The sequence below is a fragment of the Eptatretus burgeri genome, chromosome 15 (assembly GCF_056783735.1).
Source record: "Eptatretus burgeri isolate ZD-2024b chromosome 15, Ebu_testis_v1, whole genome shotgun sequence".
Taxonomy (NCBI): domain Eukaryota; kingdom Metazoa; phylum Chordata; class Myxini; order Myxiniformes; family Myxinidae; genus Eptatretus; species Eptatretus burgeri.
The window spans coordinates 48,152,523-48,179,939 of record NC_140975.1 but is presented as its reverse complement, the minus strand read 5'-3'; the positions used below and the strand labels follow the sequence as shown (position 1 = coordinate 48,179,939).

The window sequence follows — 27,417 nt, the reverse complement described above, 5'->3', positions numbered from 1 at the left end:
ATGTATTTTCTCGGAGTATTGGGAAATCCATCTTGCATAGTAAGCGAACATGCCGATCACCCGGCACATTGTCTGCAGATCCTGAGGTGGGGGTAGCTCACGAAGTGGGCGCAATCTTTCAGGATCTGGCGCAATCGTTCAGGATCTGGCTTAATCGTGCCGTCGGCTATTGTGTAGCCGAGAAGGTCAATTGACCTTGCCGAGAATACGCATTTCTCGTAGTTAAGGGTCAGATTATATTTTCTAGCAATGCTCAAGAATCTGTCCAGATTCATATCATGTTCCCCCTGATCCCTACCGCACACTGTGACATTGTCCACGTAAACAAAAGTGTCTTTGAGGTTTTCATCTGAGATGATGTCGTCCATAACTCGTTGGAAACAAGCTACTCCATTCGTGACACCGAACGGAATCCTCCTGAATTGGTAGAGGCGTCTACCTGCCTGGAATGCGGTGTAAGGTTTGTCTTCCTCTCAGATGGGAATTTGATGATAGGCGCTTTGCAAATCGATGGTGCTGAATATCTTATAATTGGCCACGCGTTCGACCATCTCGTCTATGCGCGGCAAAGGGTATTTCGACGCTCGTGTGCTGCTTGAGGACATTATGACCCAGAATTACGTCTGCGCATAAATCACGAAGCACCAGTACCCTTACATCCCGATGCGTGTACCCTTTTACGTCCAATTCAACATTGCAGTACCCTCGTACGCGGGACTGTAGTGATGTGGCGGCCATGCATACCGTATTGTCTGTCGGGTGGATCTTCCATTTCCTGCCCTTCACTAGCGAGCTGTTGACGAAACTTTCAGAGCTACCGGTATCAATCAGAGCCTCAGCCATATGCCCGTTAATTCGTACGTTGACGATAGCCTTGGATAGATTCCCCGGTGAGGCTGCAGTTAGTTTCCTTTGTGAGTAGAGAGCCCCAGAAGTGGGTTTATTTCTCCTTAGAGTAGATTTACATACCCTGGCATAATGCCCTTTCTTGTCACAATTCATGCATGTGGCATCTCTGGCGGGGCATTTGTGGCGGGGTGTCTTTTGTAATCACAAAAGAAGCATTTACCAACCGGAGTAGTTGCTGAGGAGTTTGACGAGGTCTGGGTATCCGACTCCTCGGGTATTTCTCCATCCCCTGTGTCAGGCTGTGTCTGTGTCTGTGGGGTTCCTTGAGTTTCCACCGTAGCGGCGTTCATTAGCAGCATCGGTGTCCCAAATGACTCAGATTGCTGCTGAGCCGTATCCATCGCTCGAGCCTGGTCGACTACCTTTTCAAGAGTGGGTTGCGCTTTCTCTAGTAAGCGTTGCCGTATGTGGGCTGATCTGAGTCTTTGGATAAATGCCTCCCGGGTCGCTTCATTTCGGTGTTCCTCGGCGTTTACGGCCCGGAAGCTGCCGTCTTTTCCCAGCTGCTTCAGAGCTTGCAGGAACTGATCCATTGTCTCCCCGGCTGCTTGCTTGCGTGTGTTGAGAAGATGTCGTATGTATACTTCGTTCTTGCGCTTCACGTAGAGCGCCTGCAGCACGTCGATCGCTGCTTCGTAGGTGTCACACTCCGAGAAGAGCCTGTATACGCTGGGCGAGACATGATTCACAAGGGCGGCCAATTTGTCGGCTCCCTCTTCGATGATGGTCAGATAGTGTGAGAAGGAACGGAACCAATGCGACCATTTCATTTCTGAGTCAGTCGCGTTTGGGTCTGCGTCGAACCTCTCTGGTTTGTAGATCTTGTCCATCGTTGGTTGAGAGAGCCGAGAAAACCGAATGGAATAAATTGAAATGAAAACGAGAGAAGAACCTTCAGAGTGTAGGCTTTATTCCATTTGATTGAAGCCGCTTCTACGGGCACATCAGGGGATACAGGTGCAGCAAGGAGTACATAAGCAGTAAGGTATACATGTGCAACTAATCACCGCAAAATAAATCAGTATAAGCCCGGAGTCCGATATACTCTCAATTCTCACCATTCAACGAGCACCAAGTGAACCGCCACCGTAAACGACAATGCCCCTGGGACCATCCCCCCGACCGAGCGGAACCTTAGCTTTATCTATTCCGTGCTCGAGCCGTGCAACATGTGATCACACGTCACGACCTTCAAATCACCACAGTATAGGTGAATAAATTTGGTGGAACAATATGTGGCAGCCATTTTAAAAATGGCCACCGTCAAAAATTTCAATATTTTTTATAATGTTATATTTGCTATTTTAGGTCATTAAATGACCATATATGATTAAATTTGTACTGCAGCCTATGAACTTGGGTTATTATCTTATAGTTAGCATAATAAAATTTCATATTTGATCTTCCCTTCATTAGCATAAATCCAATATGGCCACCAATTTTTTCCAATTTTCATGATTTTGCAACCAAATCATATATAATCTTGCTTTTTATCTCTATTTCTAGGTATTCATGGAAGGAGAATATATTTAGATCAATATTAATCCATTTCAGACCTTCCTTTCTGTACAGTTGGCCCATTTAGGGGGCACTGAAGTACAGCAGTACTCGCGAGTGAAAACCAGCTTTTTGGACGACCGCTGTGAAGATGTGAAAAATTGTAGTAAAACACCAAATTAGCCACAAACGAGTTTGAGGAGAGGCTTAGTGAATTTTGATATAGTAACAAGGGTGTAAAAATCCAAAATGGATGCCACGCAGATCAATTATTGTTATAACTTTGTAAATATTTGTCGCAACAACATAAATGAGGTGTCCTTCTGTATGTTTTAAGACATAAGGAACCTCATGGAACCATTGTTTACTTGATAAAATTTATGTAAACCAACAACCATCTCACTTTTTTTTACTTCACTTATTATTTACTCAATAACAATGAGTGCAAGAAGACATACTGAATTCATGGAGTGCTGAAGTCTGATCCAACGACGTGGAGCAAAGCGGGACATAGTTAAGAATACTTAAGGTACTATTTTGTATTTTCAGCATTTTACTGTTGTTATAATTAAGAGCTGTTAAGATACTAAATCTTAAGATCTACTTGCACAATATGCATAATATTATGCTATGCTTACTTGTATTGCAGGATGGCGAGCACATGTGTATTTTGCAAGGAGTCAGTAACAGATGAAAAGCCCATTGTGACATTGGGAGCAAAAGGGTGTGAAAGTATTCTCAGAGCAAGCGAAAGTCGTCAAAGTGACATTACAGTAAACCCTGGAGACATTGTCCACATTAAATGCAGAAGAGAATATATAAACCCCCATGTGATCAGTGCATCCTAAAGAAAACAAGCTGGCAGTCTACCTCGTAAAGATGATCCAAAATCTGCCCTTAGATCAACTGAGACACCCTTCGACTACAAGACTGACTGTTTATTTTGCGGTTGTTCGGATCCATATGATGGTTGCAAACAAGAATGGAAGCTCATTCCAGTCAGGTCGGTGGATTTTTCGGCCAAAGTTCTTACAGCATGTGACAGCTTCACTAATGACTGGGTGGATACGGTTCGTGCTCGTGTGCTGTATGCAATAGACTTACCAGCAGCAGATGTAGTCTATCACCAACTGTGCAGTGTCAACTTTATAACGGGAAAACACGTTCCTCAAATCTTTGTGCCAAAGGATGGTCCACGAGCATCGAAATACACTCGAATGAGCAGTCGACCCAAGGATGTGATCAGAAATGAAGCTTTTCTGAAAGTAGCTGACTATTTGGAGCGAAACCATGATGAACAGATAACTGTCAACGACCTGGTTGAGAAAATGAAAGAATACACAAAGCCAGAAGAATGCGAATGCGACCCGTACAGCTCCAAATACATGAAAAGTAAGATAAAGCAACACTTTGGTGATAAGATTGTCTTCACAGAGATAAATGGAAAACCCAATGTAGTCACATTTGTAAGCACTGCTGCACGGATCCTGCAGGACTTCCATTACCAACAGAAACACCGTGTGTTGGATGAAACAATCCACATCATTGAGACCGCAGAAAAGCAAATTAAACAGGATATCAAGGATGTGAAGCAGTCCAATGATACCTATCCTACTTATAGCGAAATATCATCTGCCGAGGAGGGGATGGATTACCTTCCTAAGTCTTTACAAACTTTTCTCAGCACATTGTTCGTTGGACAGCACAATGAACCCAAGCTGGCATCAATCGGGCAGGCTATAACGCAAGGCACGCGTCCACGTGTGCTTTTAGTACCCCTCCTGGTTGGTCTAGGCGTCCAGTTGCATCATCATTTCCAGTTCAAATTTTTGATTGATACGCTCCATCGACATGGATTTTGCCTTTCCTATTCCAAAGTAATGAAGTTTGAAAGGAGCGCAGCAATGATGCAGGGAACAGAAATACAAAACTGCACTCCGGAGCATTTCCTTCAGTATGCAGCAGATAATGTTGATCACAACATCAGAACCATTGACGGTAAAAACACATTCCATGGCATGGGCATTATTGTAGGAATTACACCAAAAACGACCACCACCAAACCAGTCAGAAGGATCAATGTAACCAACGAAGACATCAAAGCTGTTGGTGGTATCAACATAGAGCACTATACCTACAACAGAAATATGGAATCAATGCACTACGAACACCTTACAAATCCAGACTTGGAGAAACCCTATGCAAAGCTTGATCTACTGTGGGAAGCATCACTGATGCTGAAGACTGCAACACCTTTGTGGTCCGGATTGATGCAGATGGTGTACAAAGGTGAACACCCTGGAGAATCATCCGTCATGTTCCTGCCCATGATAGACATGAATCCAAATGATTTGTCTTGCATATATTCAACCCTCAAGTTTGTCTGTTTGCATGCCGCTAGGTATAACTCCACCCCAATAATAACATTTGACCAGCCTCTGTGGTGGAAACTGAACATGATTGTGGAAAGCGAGCCCGAAACAAGTCCACTAAACTCGGTGGTAGTTCGTCTTGGAGGTTTCCACATTGAAATGAGCTTCTTGGGTTGTATTGGTCATTTAATGGGAGGGTCCGAGCTGCGTGAAGTTCTTCAGGTAATCTATGCTGACAATGCAGTAGGACATATACTCTCTGGCAAAGCAGTATCTCGAGCTGTGAGGGGGCATCTCCTGGTAGACACTGGTCTCAATGCACTTCTGATAGCTCAAGCACTCAGCCTTGACATCCCCACAGACGAATCAACACAGGAACCATTTACATTCAGAGACACCATGTCAGTTGGTGACCAACCCTGTGACAGCAATTCAGCGGGAATCAGCAGGGAGGAGCAGTCAGAGCAAGACGAGATGTCCATGTTAACCGAGCTGATGAAACATTTGCTCACGGGATCCATACCAGCTTCTGAAGTTGAAACAGACGAAGTACTGGTCAGGTTTGAGGATACCATTGCTAGCAAAAAGGAAAATCTTCAATCTCTGAGGACATCAAAGCTTTGGCTCCAGTATCTTGATATGATTAAGCTGCTACGAGGCTTCCTCACAGGAGAGAGAACAGGGAATTGGGCCCTACACCTGCAAAGCCTATATGACATGCTGCCATATTTTGCAGCATCAGGACACAACCTGCACCTGAAATCAATACACCTGTATCTACAAAAGATGAGTAGATTGTCTGAACAACATCCCGAAGTCTACAGACATTTCTTAGAAGGACTACATGTTATCCGTCATTCAGAGAGGTCTTCAGCTGGTTTTTCAACTGATTTGATCATCGAGCAATGTCTGATGCGCAGCATAAAGACAACTGGAGGCCTGACAAGAGGAAGAGGTTTGACTGAGGCCCAACGGGTTATATGGGTACTCTCGACTCCCATATGTGCAGCAGTGAACATTGCTATGCAAGAGTTCACCAACATTCAGTATACAACAAGTGAACAGCATAAGGATGCTACATCAATAAGGATGAAAAGAGATAGGCATGACTGTCAAGCTATTTTGCAGTATCTGTCTCAAAGAAACCCATTTAGCTCGGAATCCCCACTGCGTAACATTGCAACTGGTGTTCTCGCTGGATCAGCTGTAGATGCATGTGATGCCAAGATGGTAGGCCAGGCAATAATAAAATCTATGGAAGGACATGCAGTGGCAAGTCATTCCCTCAAAAAAAAGGACCAGGCCATCACAATGGATGTCAAACTAACTGCCAAGAAACGAGACGATGAAGTTCTCGTCAACGGCCAACTTCTGTTCCAGCGTTTGGTCGCTGATGGTTCCAGGTGTGATGACTTGTCAAAGATCTTCAGTTTCGAACTATGCACATATCCACCTGCTCTATTTGAATCAAATGGTTTCATGAGGCTAGCCAACAAAGCTAACCGTGCAGATGCATTGTGGACATCAGAGATTGCAGCTGCATCTGGTCCGACAACTGATGTGCAATATGTTCTAGATGGAGGTGCTTTGCTTCACCAGATACCATGGCCAAAAGCAGCTACGTGGGACAGTATCTGCAAGCAGTACACAAGTTACGTCAAACACAAATATAGCAAGGCTATAATAGTATTTGATAGATATTTGGATGGACCAAGCCCCAAAGATTGCACACATTTAAAGAGGAATGGTGGATGTGTAGGAGCAGAAGTACACTTTTCCAGCACAATGGCACTCCAGACTACAAAAGAAGAGTTCCTCTGTAACAAGGACAAGCAGCGATTCATTAACATGTTGTCTCAGAAGCTCCAAGAAGAAGGGTGTGATGTATTCCATGCAAGAGGGGACGCCGACCTCCTCATTGTCAAAACAGCTACCGCATCATCTGCAAGAATGGACACGGTACTAATTGGCGATGACACAGATCTGTTGGTACTTTTGTGTCATCATGCAATCAACACGTCACACAATATCTTCTTTAGGCCAGAGCAGAAGACACACTCACAAAAAGTTCAATGATGCTGGAATGTCAGAGAAACAAGATCATTGCTAGGTGATGTTGTATGTGACTATCTACCTTTTGTACATGCCATCGCTGGTTGCGACACAACGTCTCGAGTGTTCGGCGTTGGAAAAAAGGTGCCATTACTAGAAATCAAGAAAGGCTCATACTTTGCAAATCAAGCATCTGTCTTCATGAAAAAAAAGATGCCAAAAAAGAAGAAATTGTAGTAGCAGGAGAACACGCAATGATCTCGCTGTACAAATGACGCCAAGGAGAACCTCTCAATGATCTGAGACGCCGCAAATTCTATGACAAAACCATTTCTCGAAAAGAGATGGTACAGCCTCAATCCTTGCCACCTACATCAGGGTCCATCAAATATCACAGTCTGCGGGTTTATCACCAAGTACAAGAATGGACCGATGATACAAGTCATTTACCTGCTGAACAGTGGGGCTGGAAAGTCAACAATGGGCAAATGATGCCTATCCTCACCGACATGATGCCTATCCTCACAGACATGATGCCTGCTCCCCAATATCTCCTCAAAACAATGAGGTGCAACTGCAAGTCAGGCTGCAACACAATGCGATGTACATGCCGCAAAAATGGACTGGACTGTTCTATGGCATGTGGCGAATGTGGAGGTGTATGCGCCAATATTACGCACTCAGCCACGGACACTGACTCTGAGGAGGAAGAATAGATTATTGCGAGACTGTCAAAGGTAAACCATCTTCCTATGCCTACACCACATGTTCGGTTGCACTACCACCCTTTTCCCAGAACATCAATATAAACATCTATATCAGAAAAGGTGTTTATGTACAGTAAACATTACCACAGTGTGTGGCGTTATTTGTTTTGACTTTACTTATCATAGTATAGCAGTTTTTAGTCATAAACCTGATCAAACGGCACTCATACTTAAGTGGATAGCAATCAGTGTTCCATTAAATATATTTACCGATACTTAAAGTATGTTTTCACATGTATATGAACAAAAAAGTCTTATTGGGAAGCTTTTTGCATTTGTTTTTCGAGGTTGAACTTGAGACTGCACTGTAGAGTTTAAAATATACAACAGGTGTGATGATAAAATGTTTGATATAACATGTACAGTATATATATATATATATATATATATATATATATATATATATATATATATATATATATATATATATATATATATATATATATATATATATATATATATATATAATCTGGCTTTACATATATTTTATGAAGTAAACATTGGTCTCATGAGATTCCTTAGGCCTGAAAACATACAGAAGGACACCTCATTTATGTTGTTGTGACAAATATTTACAAAGTTATGACAATAATTGATCTGCGTGGTGGCCATTTTGGATTTTCGCACTTAAGGGTTTCTCGGAAAAAATCATGCTTGGTACTATATCAATAATCACTAAGCAATTCCTCAAGCTCATTTGTGGCAAATTTGGTGTTTTACCACAATTTTTCACATATCTCCAAAGCGGTCGTCCAAAAAGTTGGATTTCGCTCGTGAGTACTGTCGTACTTTGGCCACCCTTGAATGGGCCAACTGTTCTGTAAGGAAGTTCTGAAATGGGTTAATTTTGATCTAGATATATTCACCTTCCATGAAACCCTAGAAGCGGAGATAAAAGCAACATTATAAATGATTTGGTTGCAAAATTATGAGCAAAATCATGAAATATGGCAAAAATTGGCTGCCATATTGGATTTATGCTGATGAAGGGAATATCAAATATGACATTTTATTATTCTAACTATAACATAATAACCCAAGTTCATAGGCTGCAGTGCAAAATTTATCATATATGGCCTTTTAATGACCTACAAAAGCAAATATAAGACTATAAAAAATATTGAAATTCGACGGTGGCCATTTTTTAAATGGCTGCCAAATATTGTTCCACTAAATATATTCACCTATACTTTTAGTACCTCTTTCATAATATGTATAGGTACCAAAAAAAACTTTATTGCGAAACTGTTGCAATTTGTTCTAGGTTTAGTCACATATTGCCTAGACTACAATGGCCATCTTGCAAAACTAAAAAACTAAAAAATAGGTTCAGAGGCGAAAGGGGCAAATTTATTTGAAAAAAATAAATAAAAGGACCAGCAGTTCAGAAGTGAGGTTCGGCTCGGTTGTTTGAATGTGGGATCAATTGAGGGGGGGGGGGAAATCGAGGTGATGGCGATTATGCAGAGGAGGAGGTTGGAAGTTTTATATGTGCAGGAGACCAAATAGAAAGAAGACAGGGTGAGGAGGTTGATAGGAGGATACAAGCTGTTGCACATTGTTGGGGATAGAAGGAGTAATGGCATGGGAATAATAGTATTGGAAGACAGCAGCAAGCAGGTGGTCAGAATTGGAAGATGGGAGGGACAGATAGTTGTGGCATGGTTGGTGGTACAGAAACAAATGGTTTGTTATGTCGGTATAGAGGCCGCAAACGGGCAGGACTTGGGCGGAGAAGTAGGAATTCAGGGATGCACTGGAGAGGATGATTGGAATGGTTGAGCAGGATGTGATGCTGTGCATTGCAGGGGACTTAAACACGCATGTGGGAATAGCAGAGCTGGGGGAAAAGGAATGTTTTGATAAACTTGGTTGGGGAACGAGGAATAGAGGAAGACAAGAGCTGATGGAGCTGCTGGTGAGGAATAGGAACGGGTGTCGCTGGTTCATTCTTTCAAATGCAGGAAAGCCAAAAGATTACCTTTCAGAGTGGACATCATTGAACAGAACTGTATTTGGTGGTGGTAAGAAACGAACAGTTGTGGAGAGTTTAAGGATTATAAGGCAGTAGCGGGAGAGCATGTTACCACTCAGCACAAGCCTGTGGTGTTTGTGATACGGATGGTGAAAAAGAGGGAGGTTAAGAGCAGGGGTCGGAAGATTATTAAGTGGGGGAAGTGTAGGGAAAACATCATCATTGAGTACAAGGAGAGGTTGAGGGCTAGGTATGAGCAACTAATTCTTCAGTCACATTTGGCTCGGCGGCCAAAGGGTCTAAAAAAATCTACGGCCACTAGCAATTATAGGGTGGCCGCAGTATTTCCAGTCACATAATGTAGCAGTCACATGTTTTTTTTGTTTTTGTTTTTTTTTCGGGTAGTGGCACGGGGTATTTAGAAATTGTGGAGACCGAAAACGTGGGGGTGCCGTACGGTCTTTGATTTGATGTCGCACGGTGACCTTAGGGCGTCCCTGCGGCGGCCACAGTATTTTCAAGGCAGACGCAAGGTATCCTCAAGGTGCCTGCAAGGCGACCGCAGGGGGGCCCTAAGGCGAATGTAATTTTTTTTGTTTTTGGCGGGGGTTGGCAAAATTAATTTTTCATTGATGAGCCTACGGCAGCCGCACGAATAACACAAGCCCACCGTACGCCCTACGTACGGTCGACGTGGAACACATCTACGTCATGGCTACAGCTTGTCGAATCGCTACGGCCAACCGAGAAATGAAAAAAAGTTATAACTCCGCACTTTAATTCCACGGAGACCCCTACGGCCTGTAAAAGATAGCCATACGGCGTAGGGCCACCCTGAGGCCACCTCAGAAACTCTGCAGCCGCCGCACGTTTCTGTCAATTCAGGGGGGGTACGGGTACGGCTGCCGTATCCTAGCCGTAGAGCAAATGTGACTCATGCTTTAGTGAAGAAGCAGAATGTTTGGAGGGTGGAAGAAGTACAGAGAGACATTTCAGTGAATTGCAGAAGTTTTTTTGTGGAGGGATGGCAGGAAAGGGTGCATCGTTGAGGGACAGAAACCAGGTTTTGTGTATGGAGGAGGTAGTGATGGCAGTTGGTGGAATAAAAAAACAACAAAAAATGACGAGGTTTGGAAGAGGTTAGAGAGGATCAAGAATAGGGGGAGGAAGCCAAATGGTGGGGTTGCTACACCTGTATGGGTAGAAGAAAGCAGGAAGGAGACCTGTGGATAAGGTGAGGAATAATATGGAAGAGGTGTACAACAAGGATGAGGATAGTAAGGACATGGGGGGGGGGGTTGGGGAGGCAGCGATTAAGGATGGTGGTGGGAGGATCGTGACAGAGAGGGGGTAGTATTGAAGGTGTGGGAAAGGTATTTCAAAGAGCTGTTCAACTGGGACAGAAGCAATGGCGAGCTGGAGCGTTTGTGATATATAGAGGGGAAAGTGGAGTTGGTGAAGATCACAGAGAAGGAACTGCAGACGGCATTGAAAAGCCTGAAGAAGGGAAGAGTGCCAGGCATTGATGAGGTGTGTACAAAGATGATAATTGCAGCGGAAAAAGTCGGAGTCAGTTGGCCGAAGAGGCTGTTGAGCATGTGTATGAGAGAGGGATCAATTCCAGAGGATTGAAGGAGAGGGTTAATTGTGCCAATGTAGAAGGGGAAGGGAGATGTTCAAGATCCGGGGAAGACAAGGGGATTACGCTCCTAAATCGTGTAATGAAGGTGCTGGAGAGGATTCTGAATGGGAGGATAACGAAGAAGAGCAGCAGAGATTTAGAAAGGATAGGGGGGATGATGTTCCTGCTGAGACAGCTAGTGGAGGAGAGGTTAGAGATGCAAGGTGAGATGGCATTGGGATTTGTGGGTCTGGAGAAAGTGGGAGGGAGAATAATGATGAGACAGTGAGAGGGAGAGACAAAAAGAAAAACAAAGAGATAGACACACAAAAAGAGATAGTCACAGAGAGAAAGACAGAGATACAAAGAGGTATGAGACGGTCCTTGTAGTTCATCAGTTTTGAACACTTTTAGCTTGTTCACAAGAAAGAAACCAAACAATAACACTGTAATTTTTCTTCAACCTTATCTTTTAACTAAAACATCATAAAACTCAGAAAAATCGCAGTTTGGCAGGGTTGGGAAACTGTGGATTCTCAATAACACCCCGTCCAAACTTCAGCTCAAGGAACTGGCGATGGTTGTTGGGCACATTCGCTTGGATGCCAGCAAATCCGAGCTTGCCAAGGGGCAACAGGAAACTCTCAGGAAAGGCTCGGTCTTGGGGATGGCTTTTTATCCACGACTCTCGGATCATTAGGCCATTGTGGGGGAAGAATGGCCATAGATCGACATGTAGACGATTTGTGTGGCTGTAGTGAACACGGTAAAAATCACCCTCTCTTGCCTTCTCCCACAAAAAGCCTTGCTCATCTTCCACTGCATCCGATGCTAAGGTACAGAAGACAAAAAAAGAGGCAAAGGACTGATTTTGGATCATGCTCATGCACAGATCGAAAATGTATAAAGTGCTTTGCACCCATGATTTAAAAAAGTTAGACATTATCATTTAATTAAACCCACAGAGGAAAAGGCAATGTTACAAAGCAAACAAGAAATTTCACCCTCGGCAACACAACATAAACTAGAAGGGCACTCGGTAGAGCGCATACCTTCACCACATAATACCTGATCCACGAGAACATATCGGGCCAAATACATTTTTGAAATATCATGCAATACAGTACTATATCGTTCATGGCCTTATCTCTCAATGGTGAAGAATCACTCTAAAAATTAAATAAACCTCGTATCCGGATCAGGATTCAGATCTTCACCAGAATTGAATCAATTTGTTGTGGTCACACACCCAACAGGTCCATCAAGTTTAATCAGAATCCGTCCACAACTTTTTGAGATATCGTGCTACATATCATTTTTGGCCCGATCTCTCAATGGTGAAGAATCACTTTTAAAATTCTAGTAATCGGATCCAGATCCGGATCTTCACCAAAATCTAATCAGTTCATTCTTCTCACACACCCAACCTGTCCACAAAATTTCATATGGATCCATCCACAACTTCTTGAGATATCCTGAACACAAACAGACAAAGACAGAAAAGGGTGAAAACAGAAACTCCTTCACCTTTGGTGGCAGAGGTAATTGACAAGAAAAAGAGCAGAGATTGCAGACCATCGCCAGGACTTGTTTTGTGCGGTGTTTTTGTAGTTTTGTTTGGTGTTTGTGTACTGTTGTGATACGTAATTAATAAGAGACATAACTGGAACTGCCACTTTATAACAGCTGCTGGCAGTGATGACCGGGTACCAAGACGTCTCGCTTTGATCGAACACTTGACCCTGACCCATGACGTTTATTATTATTCAATTGAATTTACAATGGCATTAAAATGAATTCAATTCAAATCAAATGGAAGACTAAATAGGTACAGCACTGCATTGGAGTAATCAGATGGAACCAAAACAAGCAAAAAGCAAAGATGAAATCATCAGGAGGAACTTGGATAGAATTCGAATTTCAGCTGCTACTTTTCTACCCTCAAACCCATCCAAAGTTTTTCCTTTTGTCCAACATGTCTGCCACACCACATAACCTATCATGTCATAATTATCATGAAAACATTCTACAAGAGTAGTCGCTCCGATAGACTGGTGTTGGCTTAGTGGTTAGGGTGGTGGCTTGGGATCCTAGGGTCCGAGTTCAAGCCCCGTTAGCCGCTGAATTAATATACGCCAGGAGGTTGACTCAGCCTGTCATCCTTCCGAGGTCGGCAAAATGAGGACCAGTGTACTGGTAAGGGGGACACTGCATCAGCGGCATAGCCACATCCCAACCAATGATGCAACCAGCAGCCACAGGCTGCACTCGATAGAGCGAGAGTCGCTCCTATAGTGAAAATTGTGTCAATCCGACAGGCGGTAGCAGAGAAAAAACACACGTTCTGTGCGGACAAATAAATAAACAAATGGAAAAAAAAATCATTCGGTGTGACACTTGGCAAAATGGGACGGCACTCTGTAGAGAACATACCTCCGCCAGGCTGAACAGTTTACATTTTGTATCCCACTGATCGGTCGGATATGAATCCAGACCTGAAACAAAATTGAATTGGCTTGTTCTCGTCACCTACAGTAACTATCTCATCCACCTCGTTTTGTCACAAGTCGTCCACTACTTTTTGAGATATCATGCTATACATAGTTTTTGGACCCATCTCTCAGTGGTGAAGAATCACTTGAAAAATTCATGAATTCGGATCCTGATTTGGATCTTCACAAAAATCGAATCAATTCATCGTCATACACCCAACATGTCCACCAAGTTTCATCAAAATCTGTCCACAACTTTTTGAGATATCATGCAATTTCGTTTTTAGCCCCATCTCTCAATGATGAAAAATCAGTTATATATTAAATGATTCTCGTATCCAGATCTGGAGGCGGATCTTCACCAAAATTGAATCACTTCTTCCTCGTGGCATTCCCAACATGTATACTAAGTTTTGTCAGAATCCATCCATAACCCTTTGAGATATTGTGCGATATATCATTGTTGGCCCAACCTCTCAATGGTGAAGAATCACTTGAAAAATTCTCGGATCCAGATTCGGATCTTCAACAAAATCGAATCAATTCGTCCTTGTCACACACCCAACCTGTCCACCAAGTTTCATCCCAATCCGTCCACAACTTTTTGAGACATCATGCAATATCGTTTTTCACCCCATCTCTCATTGGTGAAGAATCACTTTGAAATTGAACAATTCTCGGATCCAGATCCGGATCCGGATCTTCACTTGTCTGTCCTTGGCCAGTCACCTACATCCACAAAAAATTGCAGAACGATTGCTTGAAAACTGTGGCCAAAAATTGTGTGACAAAGACAGACAGACAAAGGCTGCAGCCCAACATACTTGGCAAAGAAAAAAAAAATTATCCAAGTAACAAACAAACAGACCCAAATGCAATACCCTCTCCTCTGGCAAGGGTAATCACTGCCCACTGTAGCAATAGTGGTATCCACTACAGTAATGGAGTCTGATGTCGACTTAATATCTTGTTGCGATTGATCACTTCACTCTGGGGAGGAGCTTCTGCTCATCGCTCAGGGGGACCTACTCCTGATGCTCGAGAACATTAACACGAGGGGACCTGACGTTGGGGAGTGGTCCAATTGTATGACCATGCATTCTGGCCCTTCGGGGTTATGATGTGAGTGTTTGCTTGACCATGTGCTTCAACCTTTGGGCTGAGAGGAATGTGTATGCTCAATGCTCATGGGACAGTCTTGTTGGACTGTACATTTTCCATGGAGTCAAGGGGCACATCCCAAGCTGGTTAATACTTTTGATTTACCTTTTTATAAAATAAAAAAGGCCTCTCTCATAAGGAGGGCCAAGAAGTCGGAAATATGTATCTGTGGATGTTCCCTCTCTGGGGTGGACTGGTCCATTAAATGATCTTCCTGGTATTGGCTGCAGTACAATCCTAAGGAGATGTAGGGAGCTGTAGCTCTGCTAAGCTCATGTCTAATAGGTGGAGCCGATGCAACTGTTTAGCCAGAAGAGCCTTTTGAGGCCACACTCGTGAGGCAAAAAGCGGGGTTAAACAATCGGTCCCGTACATGAGTACGTGTCTGCATTTTGTTATTCCCTTTTCGCTGGTTTAAATTCATTGTTCCTGGCTGCTCCCAGAACCGTTTTGTGCACCATAAGCAGTGTGGCAGGAATTTCCTGTTGGTCAGGATGCATGCAGCATTAGCTGGTATGGCATTTACTTTCTGGTGCCGACGAAAGTAATGGGGTCTGATCTCAATATATATCGTAAATATTTTCAAGTGTTTGTGCGTTTGTTTCTGCATACATTATTCTTTCATGGCCGAAACATAGTACCCAGACGCACCAAAGTTTGGATGTAGGGACTTCAGAATCTGGGCAAGGTTTTAAGCTAACACATATTGATTGGCCTTGACATCCAATTTGAGGCCAACAAAGGCCGCAAAAAGTGTATATTGGGATGTGGGATCAGGTAGTGCTACCACTGGCCTGCAGACAAAAGGGAACCGCCACGAGGCCAATAACTCCATAGCTTTTCAATGTTAAACATGCCCCACAACCACCACAGTGAAAAGCTCACTGAGCTGGGCAGTCCCAGGCCTCCGCGAGTATATAGATATACAAACTAATAAACTCGCATGCTGTTCCAGCCAAAGAAAACTGCATAAAGCAACCATGAAAAGCCACACAAGGCATTTGCTGTTTCAAACGTTGCTGTTTGGCACTGCATGTGCTACATGCTTGAGAGCCTCGGTGGTGCACGTTTCTGTCTACGCTGTCGCTGATGACTCGCCAACAAGCAATGGAACCACTCCGGTCGCTGAGGGGGTGTGTAGCATTAGGATTCCTCTGTATGTGCTATTTGTAAATGTCTGCAGTTGTAGAGGAACCCGGGTAGGGTTTCAAACAGCAAAGGGCTTACCTTATGTCGATTTTCTTGGTTGCTTTATGCAGCTTTCTTTGGCTGGAAGAGCAAGCTAGCATGGGGGTTTATATAAATATATAACACTTCCTTTTTTTTAACAAAGTAAGAAAAGGATGTCAACAAGTATTTCAGGACAGTACTGAATTTCATTTATTTCTGCTTGCTTATCTTCATCTCTCCACAATAATGGCAACCCTTTTAATTTACTGCCAGGACCATAACCACAAGGAAAGTAGTTAAACAATACTTACCTGCATGCTGCAATAATAAATGCTTGTTCACATCCTCAAGGTAGATGCCTACATCGACATCATAGTCCCAAGGAATGATGTCACCGTGTCGTGCAGCGCCCAGGAGGCTGCCACCTTCAAGCCAATAACGCACACCAGCTGCTTCAAGCTCTGCAATCACATGACGTGTCGTGCTACGGAGTGCATGCATGCAACATGGTGGAGTCCATCGCCCAGCATACAAATATGATGGCATGTCATCCAGCACTGTACCAAAACAACGTGCCGTCATCTTTGAACAACCATACCAATGTTCACGGCCATCTGCTCCATTCACCTGTGAGAAAGATAGAAGTAGTTCACTGCCATCTCTATCCTACCATGTGCATTTGTACTAAGAGCCATGAGGCCAAAAATAAAACAATATCTCTCTATCTCTGCAGTGTGTGCAGAGATTTTACTATGTTATGGCTTTGTCCATTTTTATTTTGGGGGGGGGGGGGGGTACATGATCAAGACTTATGGAAAAGCTCAAGCAGAATGAAAAGGGGAAAACACCAACAGTGGAGTGGAAGTGAGAGCAAGATCAAAGGGAGGGAGAGAAGGGCACATGGGGGTGAATAGGCTGCACAAAAGCTGAATGAAACACAGCAAGAAGAGGAAGGGGAAAGTGGGGATGCAACAGAAAATGAACAAATGAACCACAGTGAACAAATAACAAGAAGAAAGGGAGAGGAGGGAAAAACACTGACGTAGAAAAAAAAAAAAAGTGCTTCGGAGTGGGATCATTTGGTGTGGAAGAAATCATGAGTATGGATGGGGTAGTGACATGAGGTAGTGGTCAACAGCTGTCTTGAAGACCTGGAGGGAAGAATGGGACTGAATTGACTGGGGAAGTTGGTTCCACAGGCGAGAGAGCAAGTTTGGATTTTGAGAGATTAACAAGGTTACTGGCACAGGGTAATTCTTCAACTCAATGAAGCAGTTTTCCACTATGGACTGGTGCCCCAGCATCAGATAGATGTCTCTCCTGGATTAAGTGGAATCTAAAGCTGTCAAAATTATTGGAATCCCCCATTATGAGACCAAAGCACACAAGGTCCGTTGCTCTCACAGCAAAGGCAGGACAATGGTCTCTGTTTTCTCCAGTCTATTCTCCAATACTGCTGCCTCTGCTCCCTCTGTATTCCGACCCTCGTATATACTCCAGAAATAACGTCGTCTTCCAGTAACACCATCCTGGTTAAACTACAAAAATTCAGGTTGACTGCAAACCTCAACCCTTTTATTTCTTGCTTCTCTCATCGATGGACCAACCTTTCAGAGACTGTTCTGTCTCATTCTTCCCTCCAGGGTTTAAGAAAGCAGAACATCACCAGCTCTGGCCATCCCCAATTCTGTCCCATGATCTTTATCACACCCATTAACCTTTGTTAACCCACCCATCTTACTTGCTAGTTTTAATGTTTCCTCCTCTACTCCCTCTCTTCTTTTTCTGCTTGTCCATTGCCTTGACGTTTGTCCCATTGTCATTTCTACCTTGCTTTTCAATGAGCCTCACTCCTGTAAAGATAAACGAAAAAAGAAAAATTTTATAGGAACCTCTATCACACCATAATTGTTACTCCCTGGAATAAAATGAGCAATTCTGGGAGTGGTGATCGACTTCAATTTAATAATTACAGCATTCGTCGATGCAAAACAATCGGACCAAGAGGAGTTTTGCACGCCGACTGTGAAGGCAATAACTGGATGCTCATGTCCGTCAGATTAACCTCAATTTACCCATGCATGAATGAATGGAAGTGAGCTGGACGAAGCAAGTACTTGAAAAGTACAGAAACACGTTTATCAGCAATAAATAAGTAAAGAAAAGGTCGAGCTCATACAACAAAATCAGTCAATCCGAAAAAGCAAATGTGCCTATGTAATGCTCTTCGCACAAAAATTCGCCTTTCTTCACTCTATGCCTAATCAGACAAATCATGTGCAGCTTGATGGAGGACTACTCTTTCCTCTGGGCTGGCTTCCCTGTTTCACATGTTGCTCAGCTTGATGCTGTGGAAACCAAGGCCTTTAAGGATATTGGAATCTCCGACAATAAAGCTGGACCCTATGGGCTTATCACTTTGCCATCGCAGACAGGTTGGAGGTCTCTGTCTTCAACCACCTCCTTTCTGGTCCAGCACCCTCTGCTCTTCCCATGCTTTGTCCCTTCCCTCAAGTTTGTGAAGGGCTCACATGGTCAGTCCACTATCAACAAAAAACAATCCAGGATCACTGCTCACCTCCACTCATTTGTTCCACTATTTTCCCCACCTGTGGAATCAACTTACACATCCTCTTCAATCTCACTCTTCCCTTCAGATCTTAAAGAATGGTCTCCCTAAACAGGTAGTGGCAGCAGAAGAGTAGATGGATTTATATTATTGGAATTAGATCAGTACCTCGATGCATTGGAAATAGAGGGGGATGAGGATATTGGCAGGACTTTTAGGTAGCTTGTGTGTGGATAGCTGATGGATTCTGGGGTTGGTACAGGGCAGGTATGATGGGCCAAATGGCCTCCACCATCATCGAACTTCCTTGTGTGTATAACATTTCCACTCGAAGGAGGAAGGCAGAGAAAAGAAAGGAATTTTCTCTTTTTTTTTACATTTAATTGGACTGGTTAATCAAATCGATGAAGGGAATTTTATTCTAATGGCCAGTGACAAATTGTACATTAAATCCCAGTCTAGACCAGAATAGTGCAAAGCCTCATTATGAATCTTCCAAACCCTTGGCAAATTCAATTCATAAATCTTCATCAGCAGATGGCTGGAGAATTCAGCATCCTTTCAGAGCTTCAATTCTCTTGGTGCAGGCGAGTACAGAATTTACTGACTTTAGCAAGATTGGATAGGTTTTATATCGATATTAACTTCGCGAATGAAGCATTACAAATAGACCTTCTTCCTTCTGTTTGTTTGTTTTTTCAGATCATTGTGTGGTTCTTATGTGCATTGGAATATCATCCTCTCGTCGAGGTAGTCCTTTTTGAAAGTTTAATATAGATATGTCAGGAAGCTCCCATTTTCATGAAGGATTTTCTGCAATGTGGAAACGGATGGTGCAGTAGAAAGTCAGGTTTTGCAATTTGAGATTGTGGTGGGATAATGCAAAGGCCCAAATTGTCATATTTTGTCAGCAATTCCAGACGTTGTCCTCAAAGCACAAGAGGAGGGAAATGAAGGTTTTAGAAAATTAAATAATGAAGTTGCAAAAGGATAAAAATTGAAGGGGAAGCACTCAGAAAAGCAAACTTTTAGTGGGTAATTACTTCTTCTTTTTAAAGGAAATAGATAACCATGCCAAACTACCAAAATAAACCCATTCAAACACATTCATCTTTTTCAGGTCATTATTTTTCCCCCTCTCCCTCACCTCTTTTTGTTTTGTTCCTTTTCTGTTTCATGCCCACTTTCCCCTTCCCCTTCCTCTTATTGGTGTGTTTAAGCTTGTGTGCATGCAGCTTGGTCACCCCCATGTGTTCGCCCCTCCCCTGGGCCTCACTCTCACTTTACTCTGCTGTTGGTGTTTCTCTCTTTCCATTTTGTTCCATTCTGTTCTGCTCTTCCACAAGACTTGACCATGTGTACAAAAAAGCACAGTTGATGGGTATTTGCTCAATGAGATGTTACCCCATGTGTGATGTGTGGTGCTGAATGCTTCCAAGGGCAAAAATCTGTGCTGGAAAGAGTACCCCAATGCAAATGATCCTACTAGTGCTCAATTCCCTGATTTGAGGCTTACACCAATGGAAAACCTTTCAAGATATTCATCAAAACACTAAACTGATATCACGTTTAAGCACTACACAGCAGTGTCAGAAACCGGGTGACAGGGTATGTACACAATGTGTCAGATTGGTTTGTGATATCTCAAAATTACACATTAGCAAATAGAATGCCCTATTACCAAAATAATCCATTTTCCAATTTAATTGGGTGGGTTTTTATAATGGACTCGTACCAAAACAACAGGTGACTTGCCGTGGAGTTTGGCTCACTGGATATTACACACTAATAATTTTATGAACTGGTAAGTTCATAAATTAACTTATGAATAAGTTAATTTTGGATGAATATTCATTCTTTGGAGTTTGTGAAACTCTTTCATGCATACGTAGATGGTACATGCATGGCATCTTCACTTTCATAGTTTCAAAATATGTCAAGGAAACTTTCCATTAGTTTAAGTTTACAATGTTTTTGTGTTAAGTGCAAAAAATTGTGCAGAGGAAAGTACTTTCACTATTTATTTTTTAAATTGCACAAGCACAGAATGATTTATAAAATGAGGAAATAAAAAATAGAGAATCTATCTGCAAAAGATTAGAATCTTGTGCTTTTTTATTTTAATGCATTTTTTAAAGCATGCATATATATATATATATATATATATATATATATATATATATATATATATATATATATATATATATATATATATATATATATATATATATATATATATATATATATATATATATATATACACACACACACACATATATATAAACACACACACACACGGAGGGAACAACCACTCAGCTCTTGCCTAATCAATTATCCCAAGGTGGCTCGGATCTTTATAAAGATATAATCCATATAAATATTATCTCATACTAAGCCTCTTCATAAGGATTATAATCCTCTTGCTCTTCTCGCCAAAGAAAGCTATCTAAAGCAACCATGAAAAGCAACACAAGGTAAGTCCTTTACTGTTTCAGACCATACCTGTGTCCTCCACAGGTGTGTGTGTGTGTGTGTGTGTGTGTGTGTGTGTGTGTGTGTGTGTGTGTGTGTGTGTGTGTGTGTGTGTGTGTGTGTGTGTGTGTGTGTGTGTGTGTGTGTGTGTGTGTGTGTGTGTGTGTGTGGTTAGTTTCAGTTGCACAGTTTCTGGCTTTTTTTGTCAACAGAGTCTTGTGTGACTAGATGAATTTATTTATATTTATGAAGAGACTTTGGCTTGTGTTACTGCCATTTTGCCACGCTAACATTTGGGTTCATTTTGGGTTCCTGGAGGATTAAAGTAAAAGTAATTGTGATTAATAACCGGCATGGTTCCAGACTACGCGAAACACTGACTGACCTCACCGCTTGTGGCCAGTACGCAAGTAAAAGTTATCACTTGGTTTAATTTGTTGGTAAATGCTCATATTGTGGTTATGGATTTATGGGTGGATATCTCACATTAAGCCCTATCATACCGATTCCAAATCAAACAGGAAAGAGCATATTCGCCTCAGGCAACATTTATTTATGATCCATGAACCCCATTAGTTTTTAAACTCTTGTTGGTATTGTTTTTTGTATGAACTGAAAAACATATTTCAATCAAAGCAATTTTGAGGGAAGAAAGCAAATAATCTAAAAACTAGCTCAGGTCAGGCACATCTGTCTGACAGTGCATCCATTAGGACATCTTATCACACAATTTGCATTAGAAATATCTGCATCCCATTTGTACTCGAGATTTTATCAGACATCTTTCACCATCCCTCATACCAGGTGAATGCCAAGCTTCTGATGCATTTTGCGCAAGCGTTCTCGATGCAGGGCCTCTGCTTTAAAACGAACATGAGGCACAGTGTTCAGCACAGATGGAGCCATCGTGAAAGTTACATCTGGAAGAAGGTGTACATGCATTCCACGCATTGCTGTCTGCAGAAATAGTGCCAAAGAGTGAGGCCGTAGCCAGGGGTGAGTCAGGTTCAGTAAATCCTGGGAAAGGGAAGTTAAAAAGAATGACATCCTTTTATTTAAGTCCAAGATAATTACAAACACAAATATAAACTATAAAGAGCAATCAGATATTGCAGACACTCACCAGAACTTGTTTTGTGTGGCGTTTGTGTGTGTTACGTAATTAACAAGAGACATAATTAGAACTGCCACTTTATAACTGCTGGCAGTGATGACCGGGTACCAAGACATCTCGCTTTGATTGGACACCTGACCCAGACCCATGAAGTTTTTCATTATTATTCAATTGAATTTAGAATGGGATTAAAATAAATTTAATTCAAATCAAAGAGAAGACCAAATAGATACAGTCCTGCGTTGGAATCATTGAAGGAACTCAAACAGGCAAAAAGCAAAGATGAAGTCATCAGGAGTAACCTGGATAGGATTCACATTTCAGCTGCTACCCCTCTACCCTCAAACGCATCCAGGAACAGCCAAATGAGCCTCATTAAAATAAAAAGTTCCACATTTCCACAGAAATTCCACATTTCTGCCTCCCAGACCATGTGTCTGATCAAGTTTAAATTTAAAACACGTATTCCGCATCACAACTAGATCATGATTGTGAAGTTTCATGTCGATTAATTTAGTGTTTCTAGAGAAAACATTATTATTATGGATGATAAGACATTTTTTCATTCAATCCAATATGGCTGCCAAACCATGTGACCTATCACTTACTCTTTAACAAACTTGTACACCCAAGGCTTGGGGAACATTCGTGTGAAGTTTCCCCTCGAGAAGAAGACATGGGTTTTAGGGTAAACCCAATATGGCTGCCAAACCATGTGATCTATGACGTCATGTGTGTGAATCTTTTGTTACTCATAGATAGGTGGTCATACGTGTAAAAAGTTTTGCCTCGATCTGTTCAGCCACTTCAGAGAAGAAGATTTTTGAAGGTTTTTTTTTTTTTTAAATACGGCCGATGAAGGAATCACGTGACCGACAACGTCATAAATTTTTTTTTTCTGTGGACCATTTTATCCTGAGATGACCCTCATCCCTAGATGATCCTCAAAATTTTTCATACTGATCAGATGTAACGTTCTACATATGCAATTATGGCGTCACAACGAAGGCACCTATGACGTCATAACGAAGGCACCTATGACGTCATTTAAAAAAAAATCACACATTCCTCACGAGGAGTACTTTCCGTGTGCCAAGTTTCAATTTTTTACTTGGTGCGGTTTCAGAGATAGAGGTCCAAAGCTTTTCCATTTTTCCAACATGACTGCCACACCATGTAACCTATGACGTCATAATTATCACAAAATCAGTCTACATGAGTAGTTGCACCTATGATGAAAAATTCTTCTCAATCTGACAAGCAGTTGCGGAGAAAAACACGAAAGCTCTGTGTGGATAAACAAACAAACAAACCCAAACTGAATACCATCACCGAAAACACCAACAGCTTCAACATAAAGGATATGTAACATGAACTTTTGACTATTTATCTGGTTATGGAAATCGTTCAGTGTATTCAGATAGTGGACAAAACAAAAATGGAAACACCTGGGTAAATGAGGGGCACCAAGCAACATCTTCCATACAGGTGTGACCCAAGTGTTAATCAAGCAAATAGCATCCCAGCATGCTTAGGATAATGTATAAAAATGCTGCACAGGCCTGGATGCCTACAATTATGGCTCGCCTGGCTGCAAGAGAAGACCCCTCCCCCCCAACCCACACCAATATGCTCACCCAGTGGTTTGATGAGCATGGCACTGATGTTATCCATGTCATGGCCTCCTCACTCACCATATCTGAACAAAATCGAAGAAGGAAGCTGACAATAATCCTACATTTATGGGATCATCTGGAACGACGCCTGAGACAGCGTTTTCCACCTCCCTCAAACAGGCGTGAGTTGATTGACTTTCTCGCGGAAGAATGGTGCCGCATCCTTCCTACAGAATTCCAGATGCTGGTGGACTCTGTCATGGCGCATACAGGTTTTACTGGCTGCATGCGGTGGCCCAACACCCTATCAAGTGATTTTACATTGGTGTTTCCATTTTTTGGGGTCCAGTACCTGTATGTACAATATTATGAAACCATTTGCATCAATTCCATTGCAATGGCACAAACTGCAGTGGCATAACAAACTGACTTGAAAATATGGTGGTTGCAAAACCCAAGATGAAAAACAGAGTCAAATGCACAGATTCATATTCTAAGCAGATAAATTTGCTCAACCAAATGTTAACAGAGGTGTGCTAACTGCCGTGTTTCACGAGTGAGCCCTTCGTCACATTCTCTACAACTATGTGGAGACAAAAGCTCATTCGAACTATGTATATTGGAGCAACCAATTGTGAAAACACCATGGAAAGTATGAGCACATACAGCAAAGTTAAATTGAATGCTATTACACCATACATAGCCAAATGTTATTCAGTGAAATGCAAGTTGAACACTCAAAATCCATTGCAGTGGAAGCTGACAATAGTTCTACAGAATTCGATTTATCAAGACTCAGTGAATTAAATTGCTGTTTGGCTTATAAGAGATTGCTTCATGGGATTTCACTGTAGTGGCATCTTCAGATCTCTTCAAGCAGTACCTGAGTTCTTAGGAGGACGACAGCATCACCGTCGATAGCCTCACAATCCAAAGCTCCAGCAGCCTCTCTGTATTCAGCTATCCACTCTCGCATCTTTACCTTGAAGACAAAGAATTAACAAAAACACTTAAATTCAGAATTGCAAAATGTCGGGTTTCTAGAAAAGTGAAAGGGGGTAGCGGGAGTTCAGTATCATCCTGAAACACTTTCAGGAGGTAGGGGGGGGTGGGGAATCACCCAACTGAACCACAAAAGAGTTTTGGTCAAACAAAATTATGACAAGTATAAAACAAGCTATTAAGATTCACAATGTAACAATATGCATTCTTCAAATCACAAAGGCCTGCATTGGGATGTGGGGGACGAAGGAGGATAAGACCAATGTGGGAGTTTCCTCTGACAGTTTTCCCTGATACAGGCGGAAATCTAAGCTGCTCGATTCACATGGCCTTCACTGTTCTTAGTACAATATATCTATGAATCCACCTCCACCCACTTTTCCCCCGAAACAATAATATTCATGGATCTTACACATTACTTTCGATCTTTTGCTCCCCTTATTGACATTATTCTCATTTATTATTGCAACGTAATGGGATAAAGTCCTGCCTTTATACATTGTTGTTGTCACTCTTGTGCTGCGGTGATTTTATCAGGAAATGTTTGTCTCAAGATACTCGGTAATTGATGCATTCTCAGTTGTGGCAAGCATCGAAAACAACAGCCTCGGCTTGTTATCCATTTGAAGTTTTACATTCCTTTGGAAAACACACAGTACCTTCAGCAAGTATTCACAATCCATGACTTTTGTCACATTTTGTTGTTTCAGCCTGAATTTAAAATGGAATAAATGTAAATTTGTCACCGATCTACACAAAATACCCCATAATGAGAACGTGAAAACAGGTTTTTAGAAACTTTTACAAATTTAATGAAAATGAAAAGCTGAAATATCTAATTTACATAAGTGAGTTGATTGACAAGGTCCATCGCAGACAGGTAACGGCCTCTCTGGCCTCTTTTTCTAGTGCCTCTCCACCGGTCTTGCTCACTGTCCTCTCTCTCTCAGTACGCAATTCTCTCCAGCTCCTCCAGCAATCTCTTCCTGGTTAAACTCACAAAACCAAGACTTATTGCCCACCCCCACTCATTTGTTCAACTTTTCTCCCGTTTGCAAAACTGCCTTCAAGAAACGGTTCCTCCTGCTCCCTCCAGGGCTCCAAGCAGGTATTACAGCACCATCCTTCTTTACTTGCAGATTGCTGCGTTTCCTCCCCTCTTTTTCTGTTTGTTTATGCCATTGCTTGTATCACCCACCTAATGCTTCACTGTCCCACTGTCAGGATGTTACCCGTTTAACCCATCACCTCACTCGTTCATGAGCCGAAACTTGGTATAAAAATTTTTAAGCTAAAAAAGGATGCAAGTGTAAGAAAGACAGTGGGGGGGTATAACTACAAAGAGGTAAAGGGAGTACATAAGGACGGAAAAATTCAGGCAATGGATAAACAAAGAAGAATTAGAGGAATATTAGCAAAAGAAGTAGAGGTCAGGGCTGCAAGCAAGTAAAATTGGAAGAGGGGTTAAATAAATCAGCAAGGAAGGTTGATAGGTACTAGAGCATCACAAAGGAAGGAAAGAGTGCACAAGGGAAAGAGAAAAAGGGGAGGTGACAAAATATATACTGTATATGGGGGACATAGGGGTCTACTGGAGAAGTGGAAGGGGGGTGGGAGATCTCATGATATTGCCAAAGCAAAGCCAAAAATACAAGTACTGACCTTGAGGTGCATGCAGCGTCCTGGATGCTCAGATAAGACAGGAGCAGCCACAGCAAACACTCTTCCACCTAAGTTTTCCAGCATCTGCTCCATGTATTCCAGCTGTGAAGCTGTGGTGATCTGTACTCCATCTGGAGCTAGCAGCACAAATGCAGATGTCAACAGCAGTTCTGGCCGTGATTGGCAACTCGGCGTGCCAGGTAATCCAGCTAGACATGAAAGAGAAGTGCCAGGCTGGGGAAGTTGCAAAGGTGGGTACGGAAGTTTATCTGAGACCACAAGCACAGAATCGCCAGTTCGAGCACGAAGGAAGGAAGCCGCCGTGTCTGCTACACCATTGGCAAAGTCTTCAAATTCGCGCAGCACAAGAGTAGTTCCAATAGAAGACTTAGATGGGTTGCAGTATGGAAACCATACACCTCGAGTTCTAGCGTGGTCATCTTTATGGTGCTTTTGGCTTATGGAATACATTACAGCAAGGTTTACAGCAATGGCAATCAACAGAATCCATTGCACTCTGGACAGACTCATGCTTGTAATAGTCTCAGGCAACTGCAAAAATCATTGCTTTTTCAGAGTATACCACTTGGAAAAACAAACAAACAACAACAAAACATTTCTTCAAGGATTGATCTTGATGGCAGAAAAAAACATTCCATGGGAGATTTAAAAGAAAAAATAAATTAATAAAAAGTGTACAAAGTACTTGTGGACCACCAACACAATGGAAAACTACAAACAAAAGCAACCTCAAATGAATAGAGTGAAGTTTGTAGAGTGAAGTTGAGTGAAGTTGGATTAAGAAAAACAGATTTCAAAGAAACAGCGAGAGATGGGGGGAAAGCATCATGTGGAATATATATATACACATCACATTATCAACACAATTTCATCACTTCTTAATGTGTTGAGAAGAACACCGCACAATAACGTATGAAAGAAAATGGAGAAATTATCTTGTGATAC

At 42.2% G+C, this 27,417-nt stretch overlaps 1 protein-coding gene across 2 annotated transcripts; it reads right to left on the bottom strand.

Annotated features, from left to right (window-relative positions):
* Nucleotides 1–1,802: 1,802 nt before the first annotated feature.
* On the bottom strand, nt 1,803–26,982 carry FKRP (fukutin related protein). Of its 2 annotated transcripts, none has more exons than XM_085858464.1 (5): nt 26,452–26,982; nt 24,671–24,769; nt 21,859–22,074; nt 16,328–16,643; nt 1,803–12,024 (listed from the first exon to the last, which is right to left on the bottom strand). In XM_085858464.1, exons 1-5 carry the CDS (start codon nt 26,980–26,982, stop codon nt 11,687–11,689), a joined length of 1,500 nt encoding a protein of 499 aa, XP_085714590.1. In that variant the 3' UTR covers nt 1,803–11,686. The 2 variants fall into 2 exon arrangements, with proteins under 2 accessions (XP_085714590.1, XP_085714591.1); XM_085858465.1 differs by having other exon boundaries at nt 21,859–22,014.
* Between the last annotated feature and the right edge of the window lie 435 nt (nt 26,983–27,417).

Excerpts from the sequence above, each read along its gene's own strand:
- FKRP (XM_085858464.1), bottom strand. The coding sequence starts at position 26,982 with ATGAGTCTGTCCAGAGTGCAATGGATTCTGTTGATTGCCATTGCTGTA. Across the intron at positions 24,770-26,451 it reads GACGCTGCATGCACCTCAAG|GTAAAGATGCGAGAGTGGAT; the intron begins GTCAGTACTTGT and ends TTTGTCTTCAAG. Across the intron at positions 12,025-16,327 it reads TTTATTATTGCAGCATGCAG|CATCGGATGCAGTGGAAGAT; the intron begins GTAAGTATTGTT and ends TCTGTACCTTAG.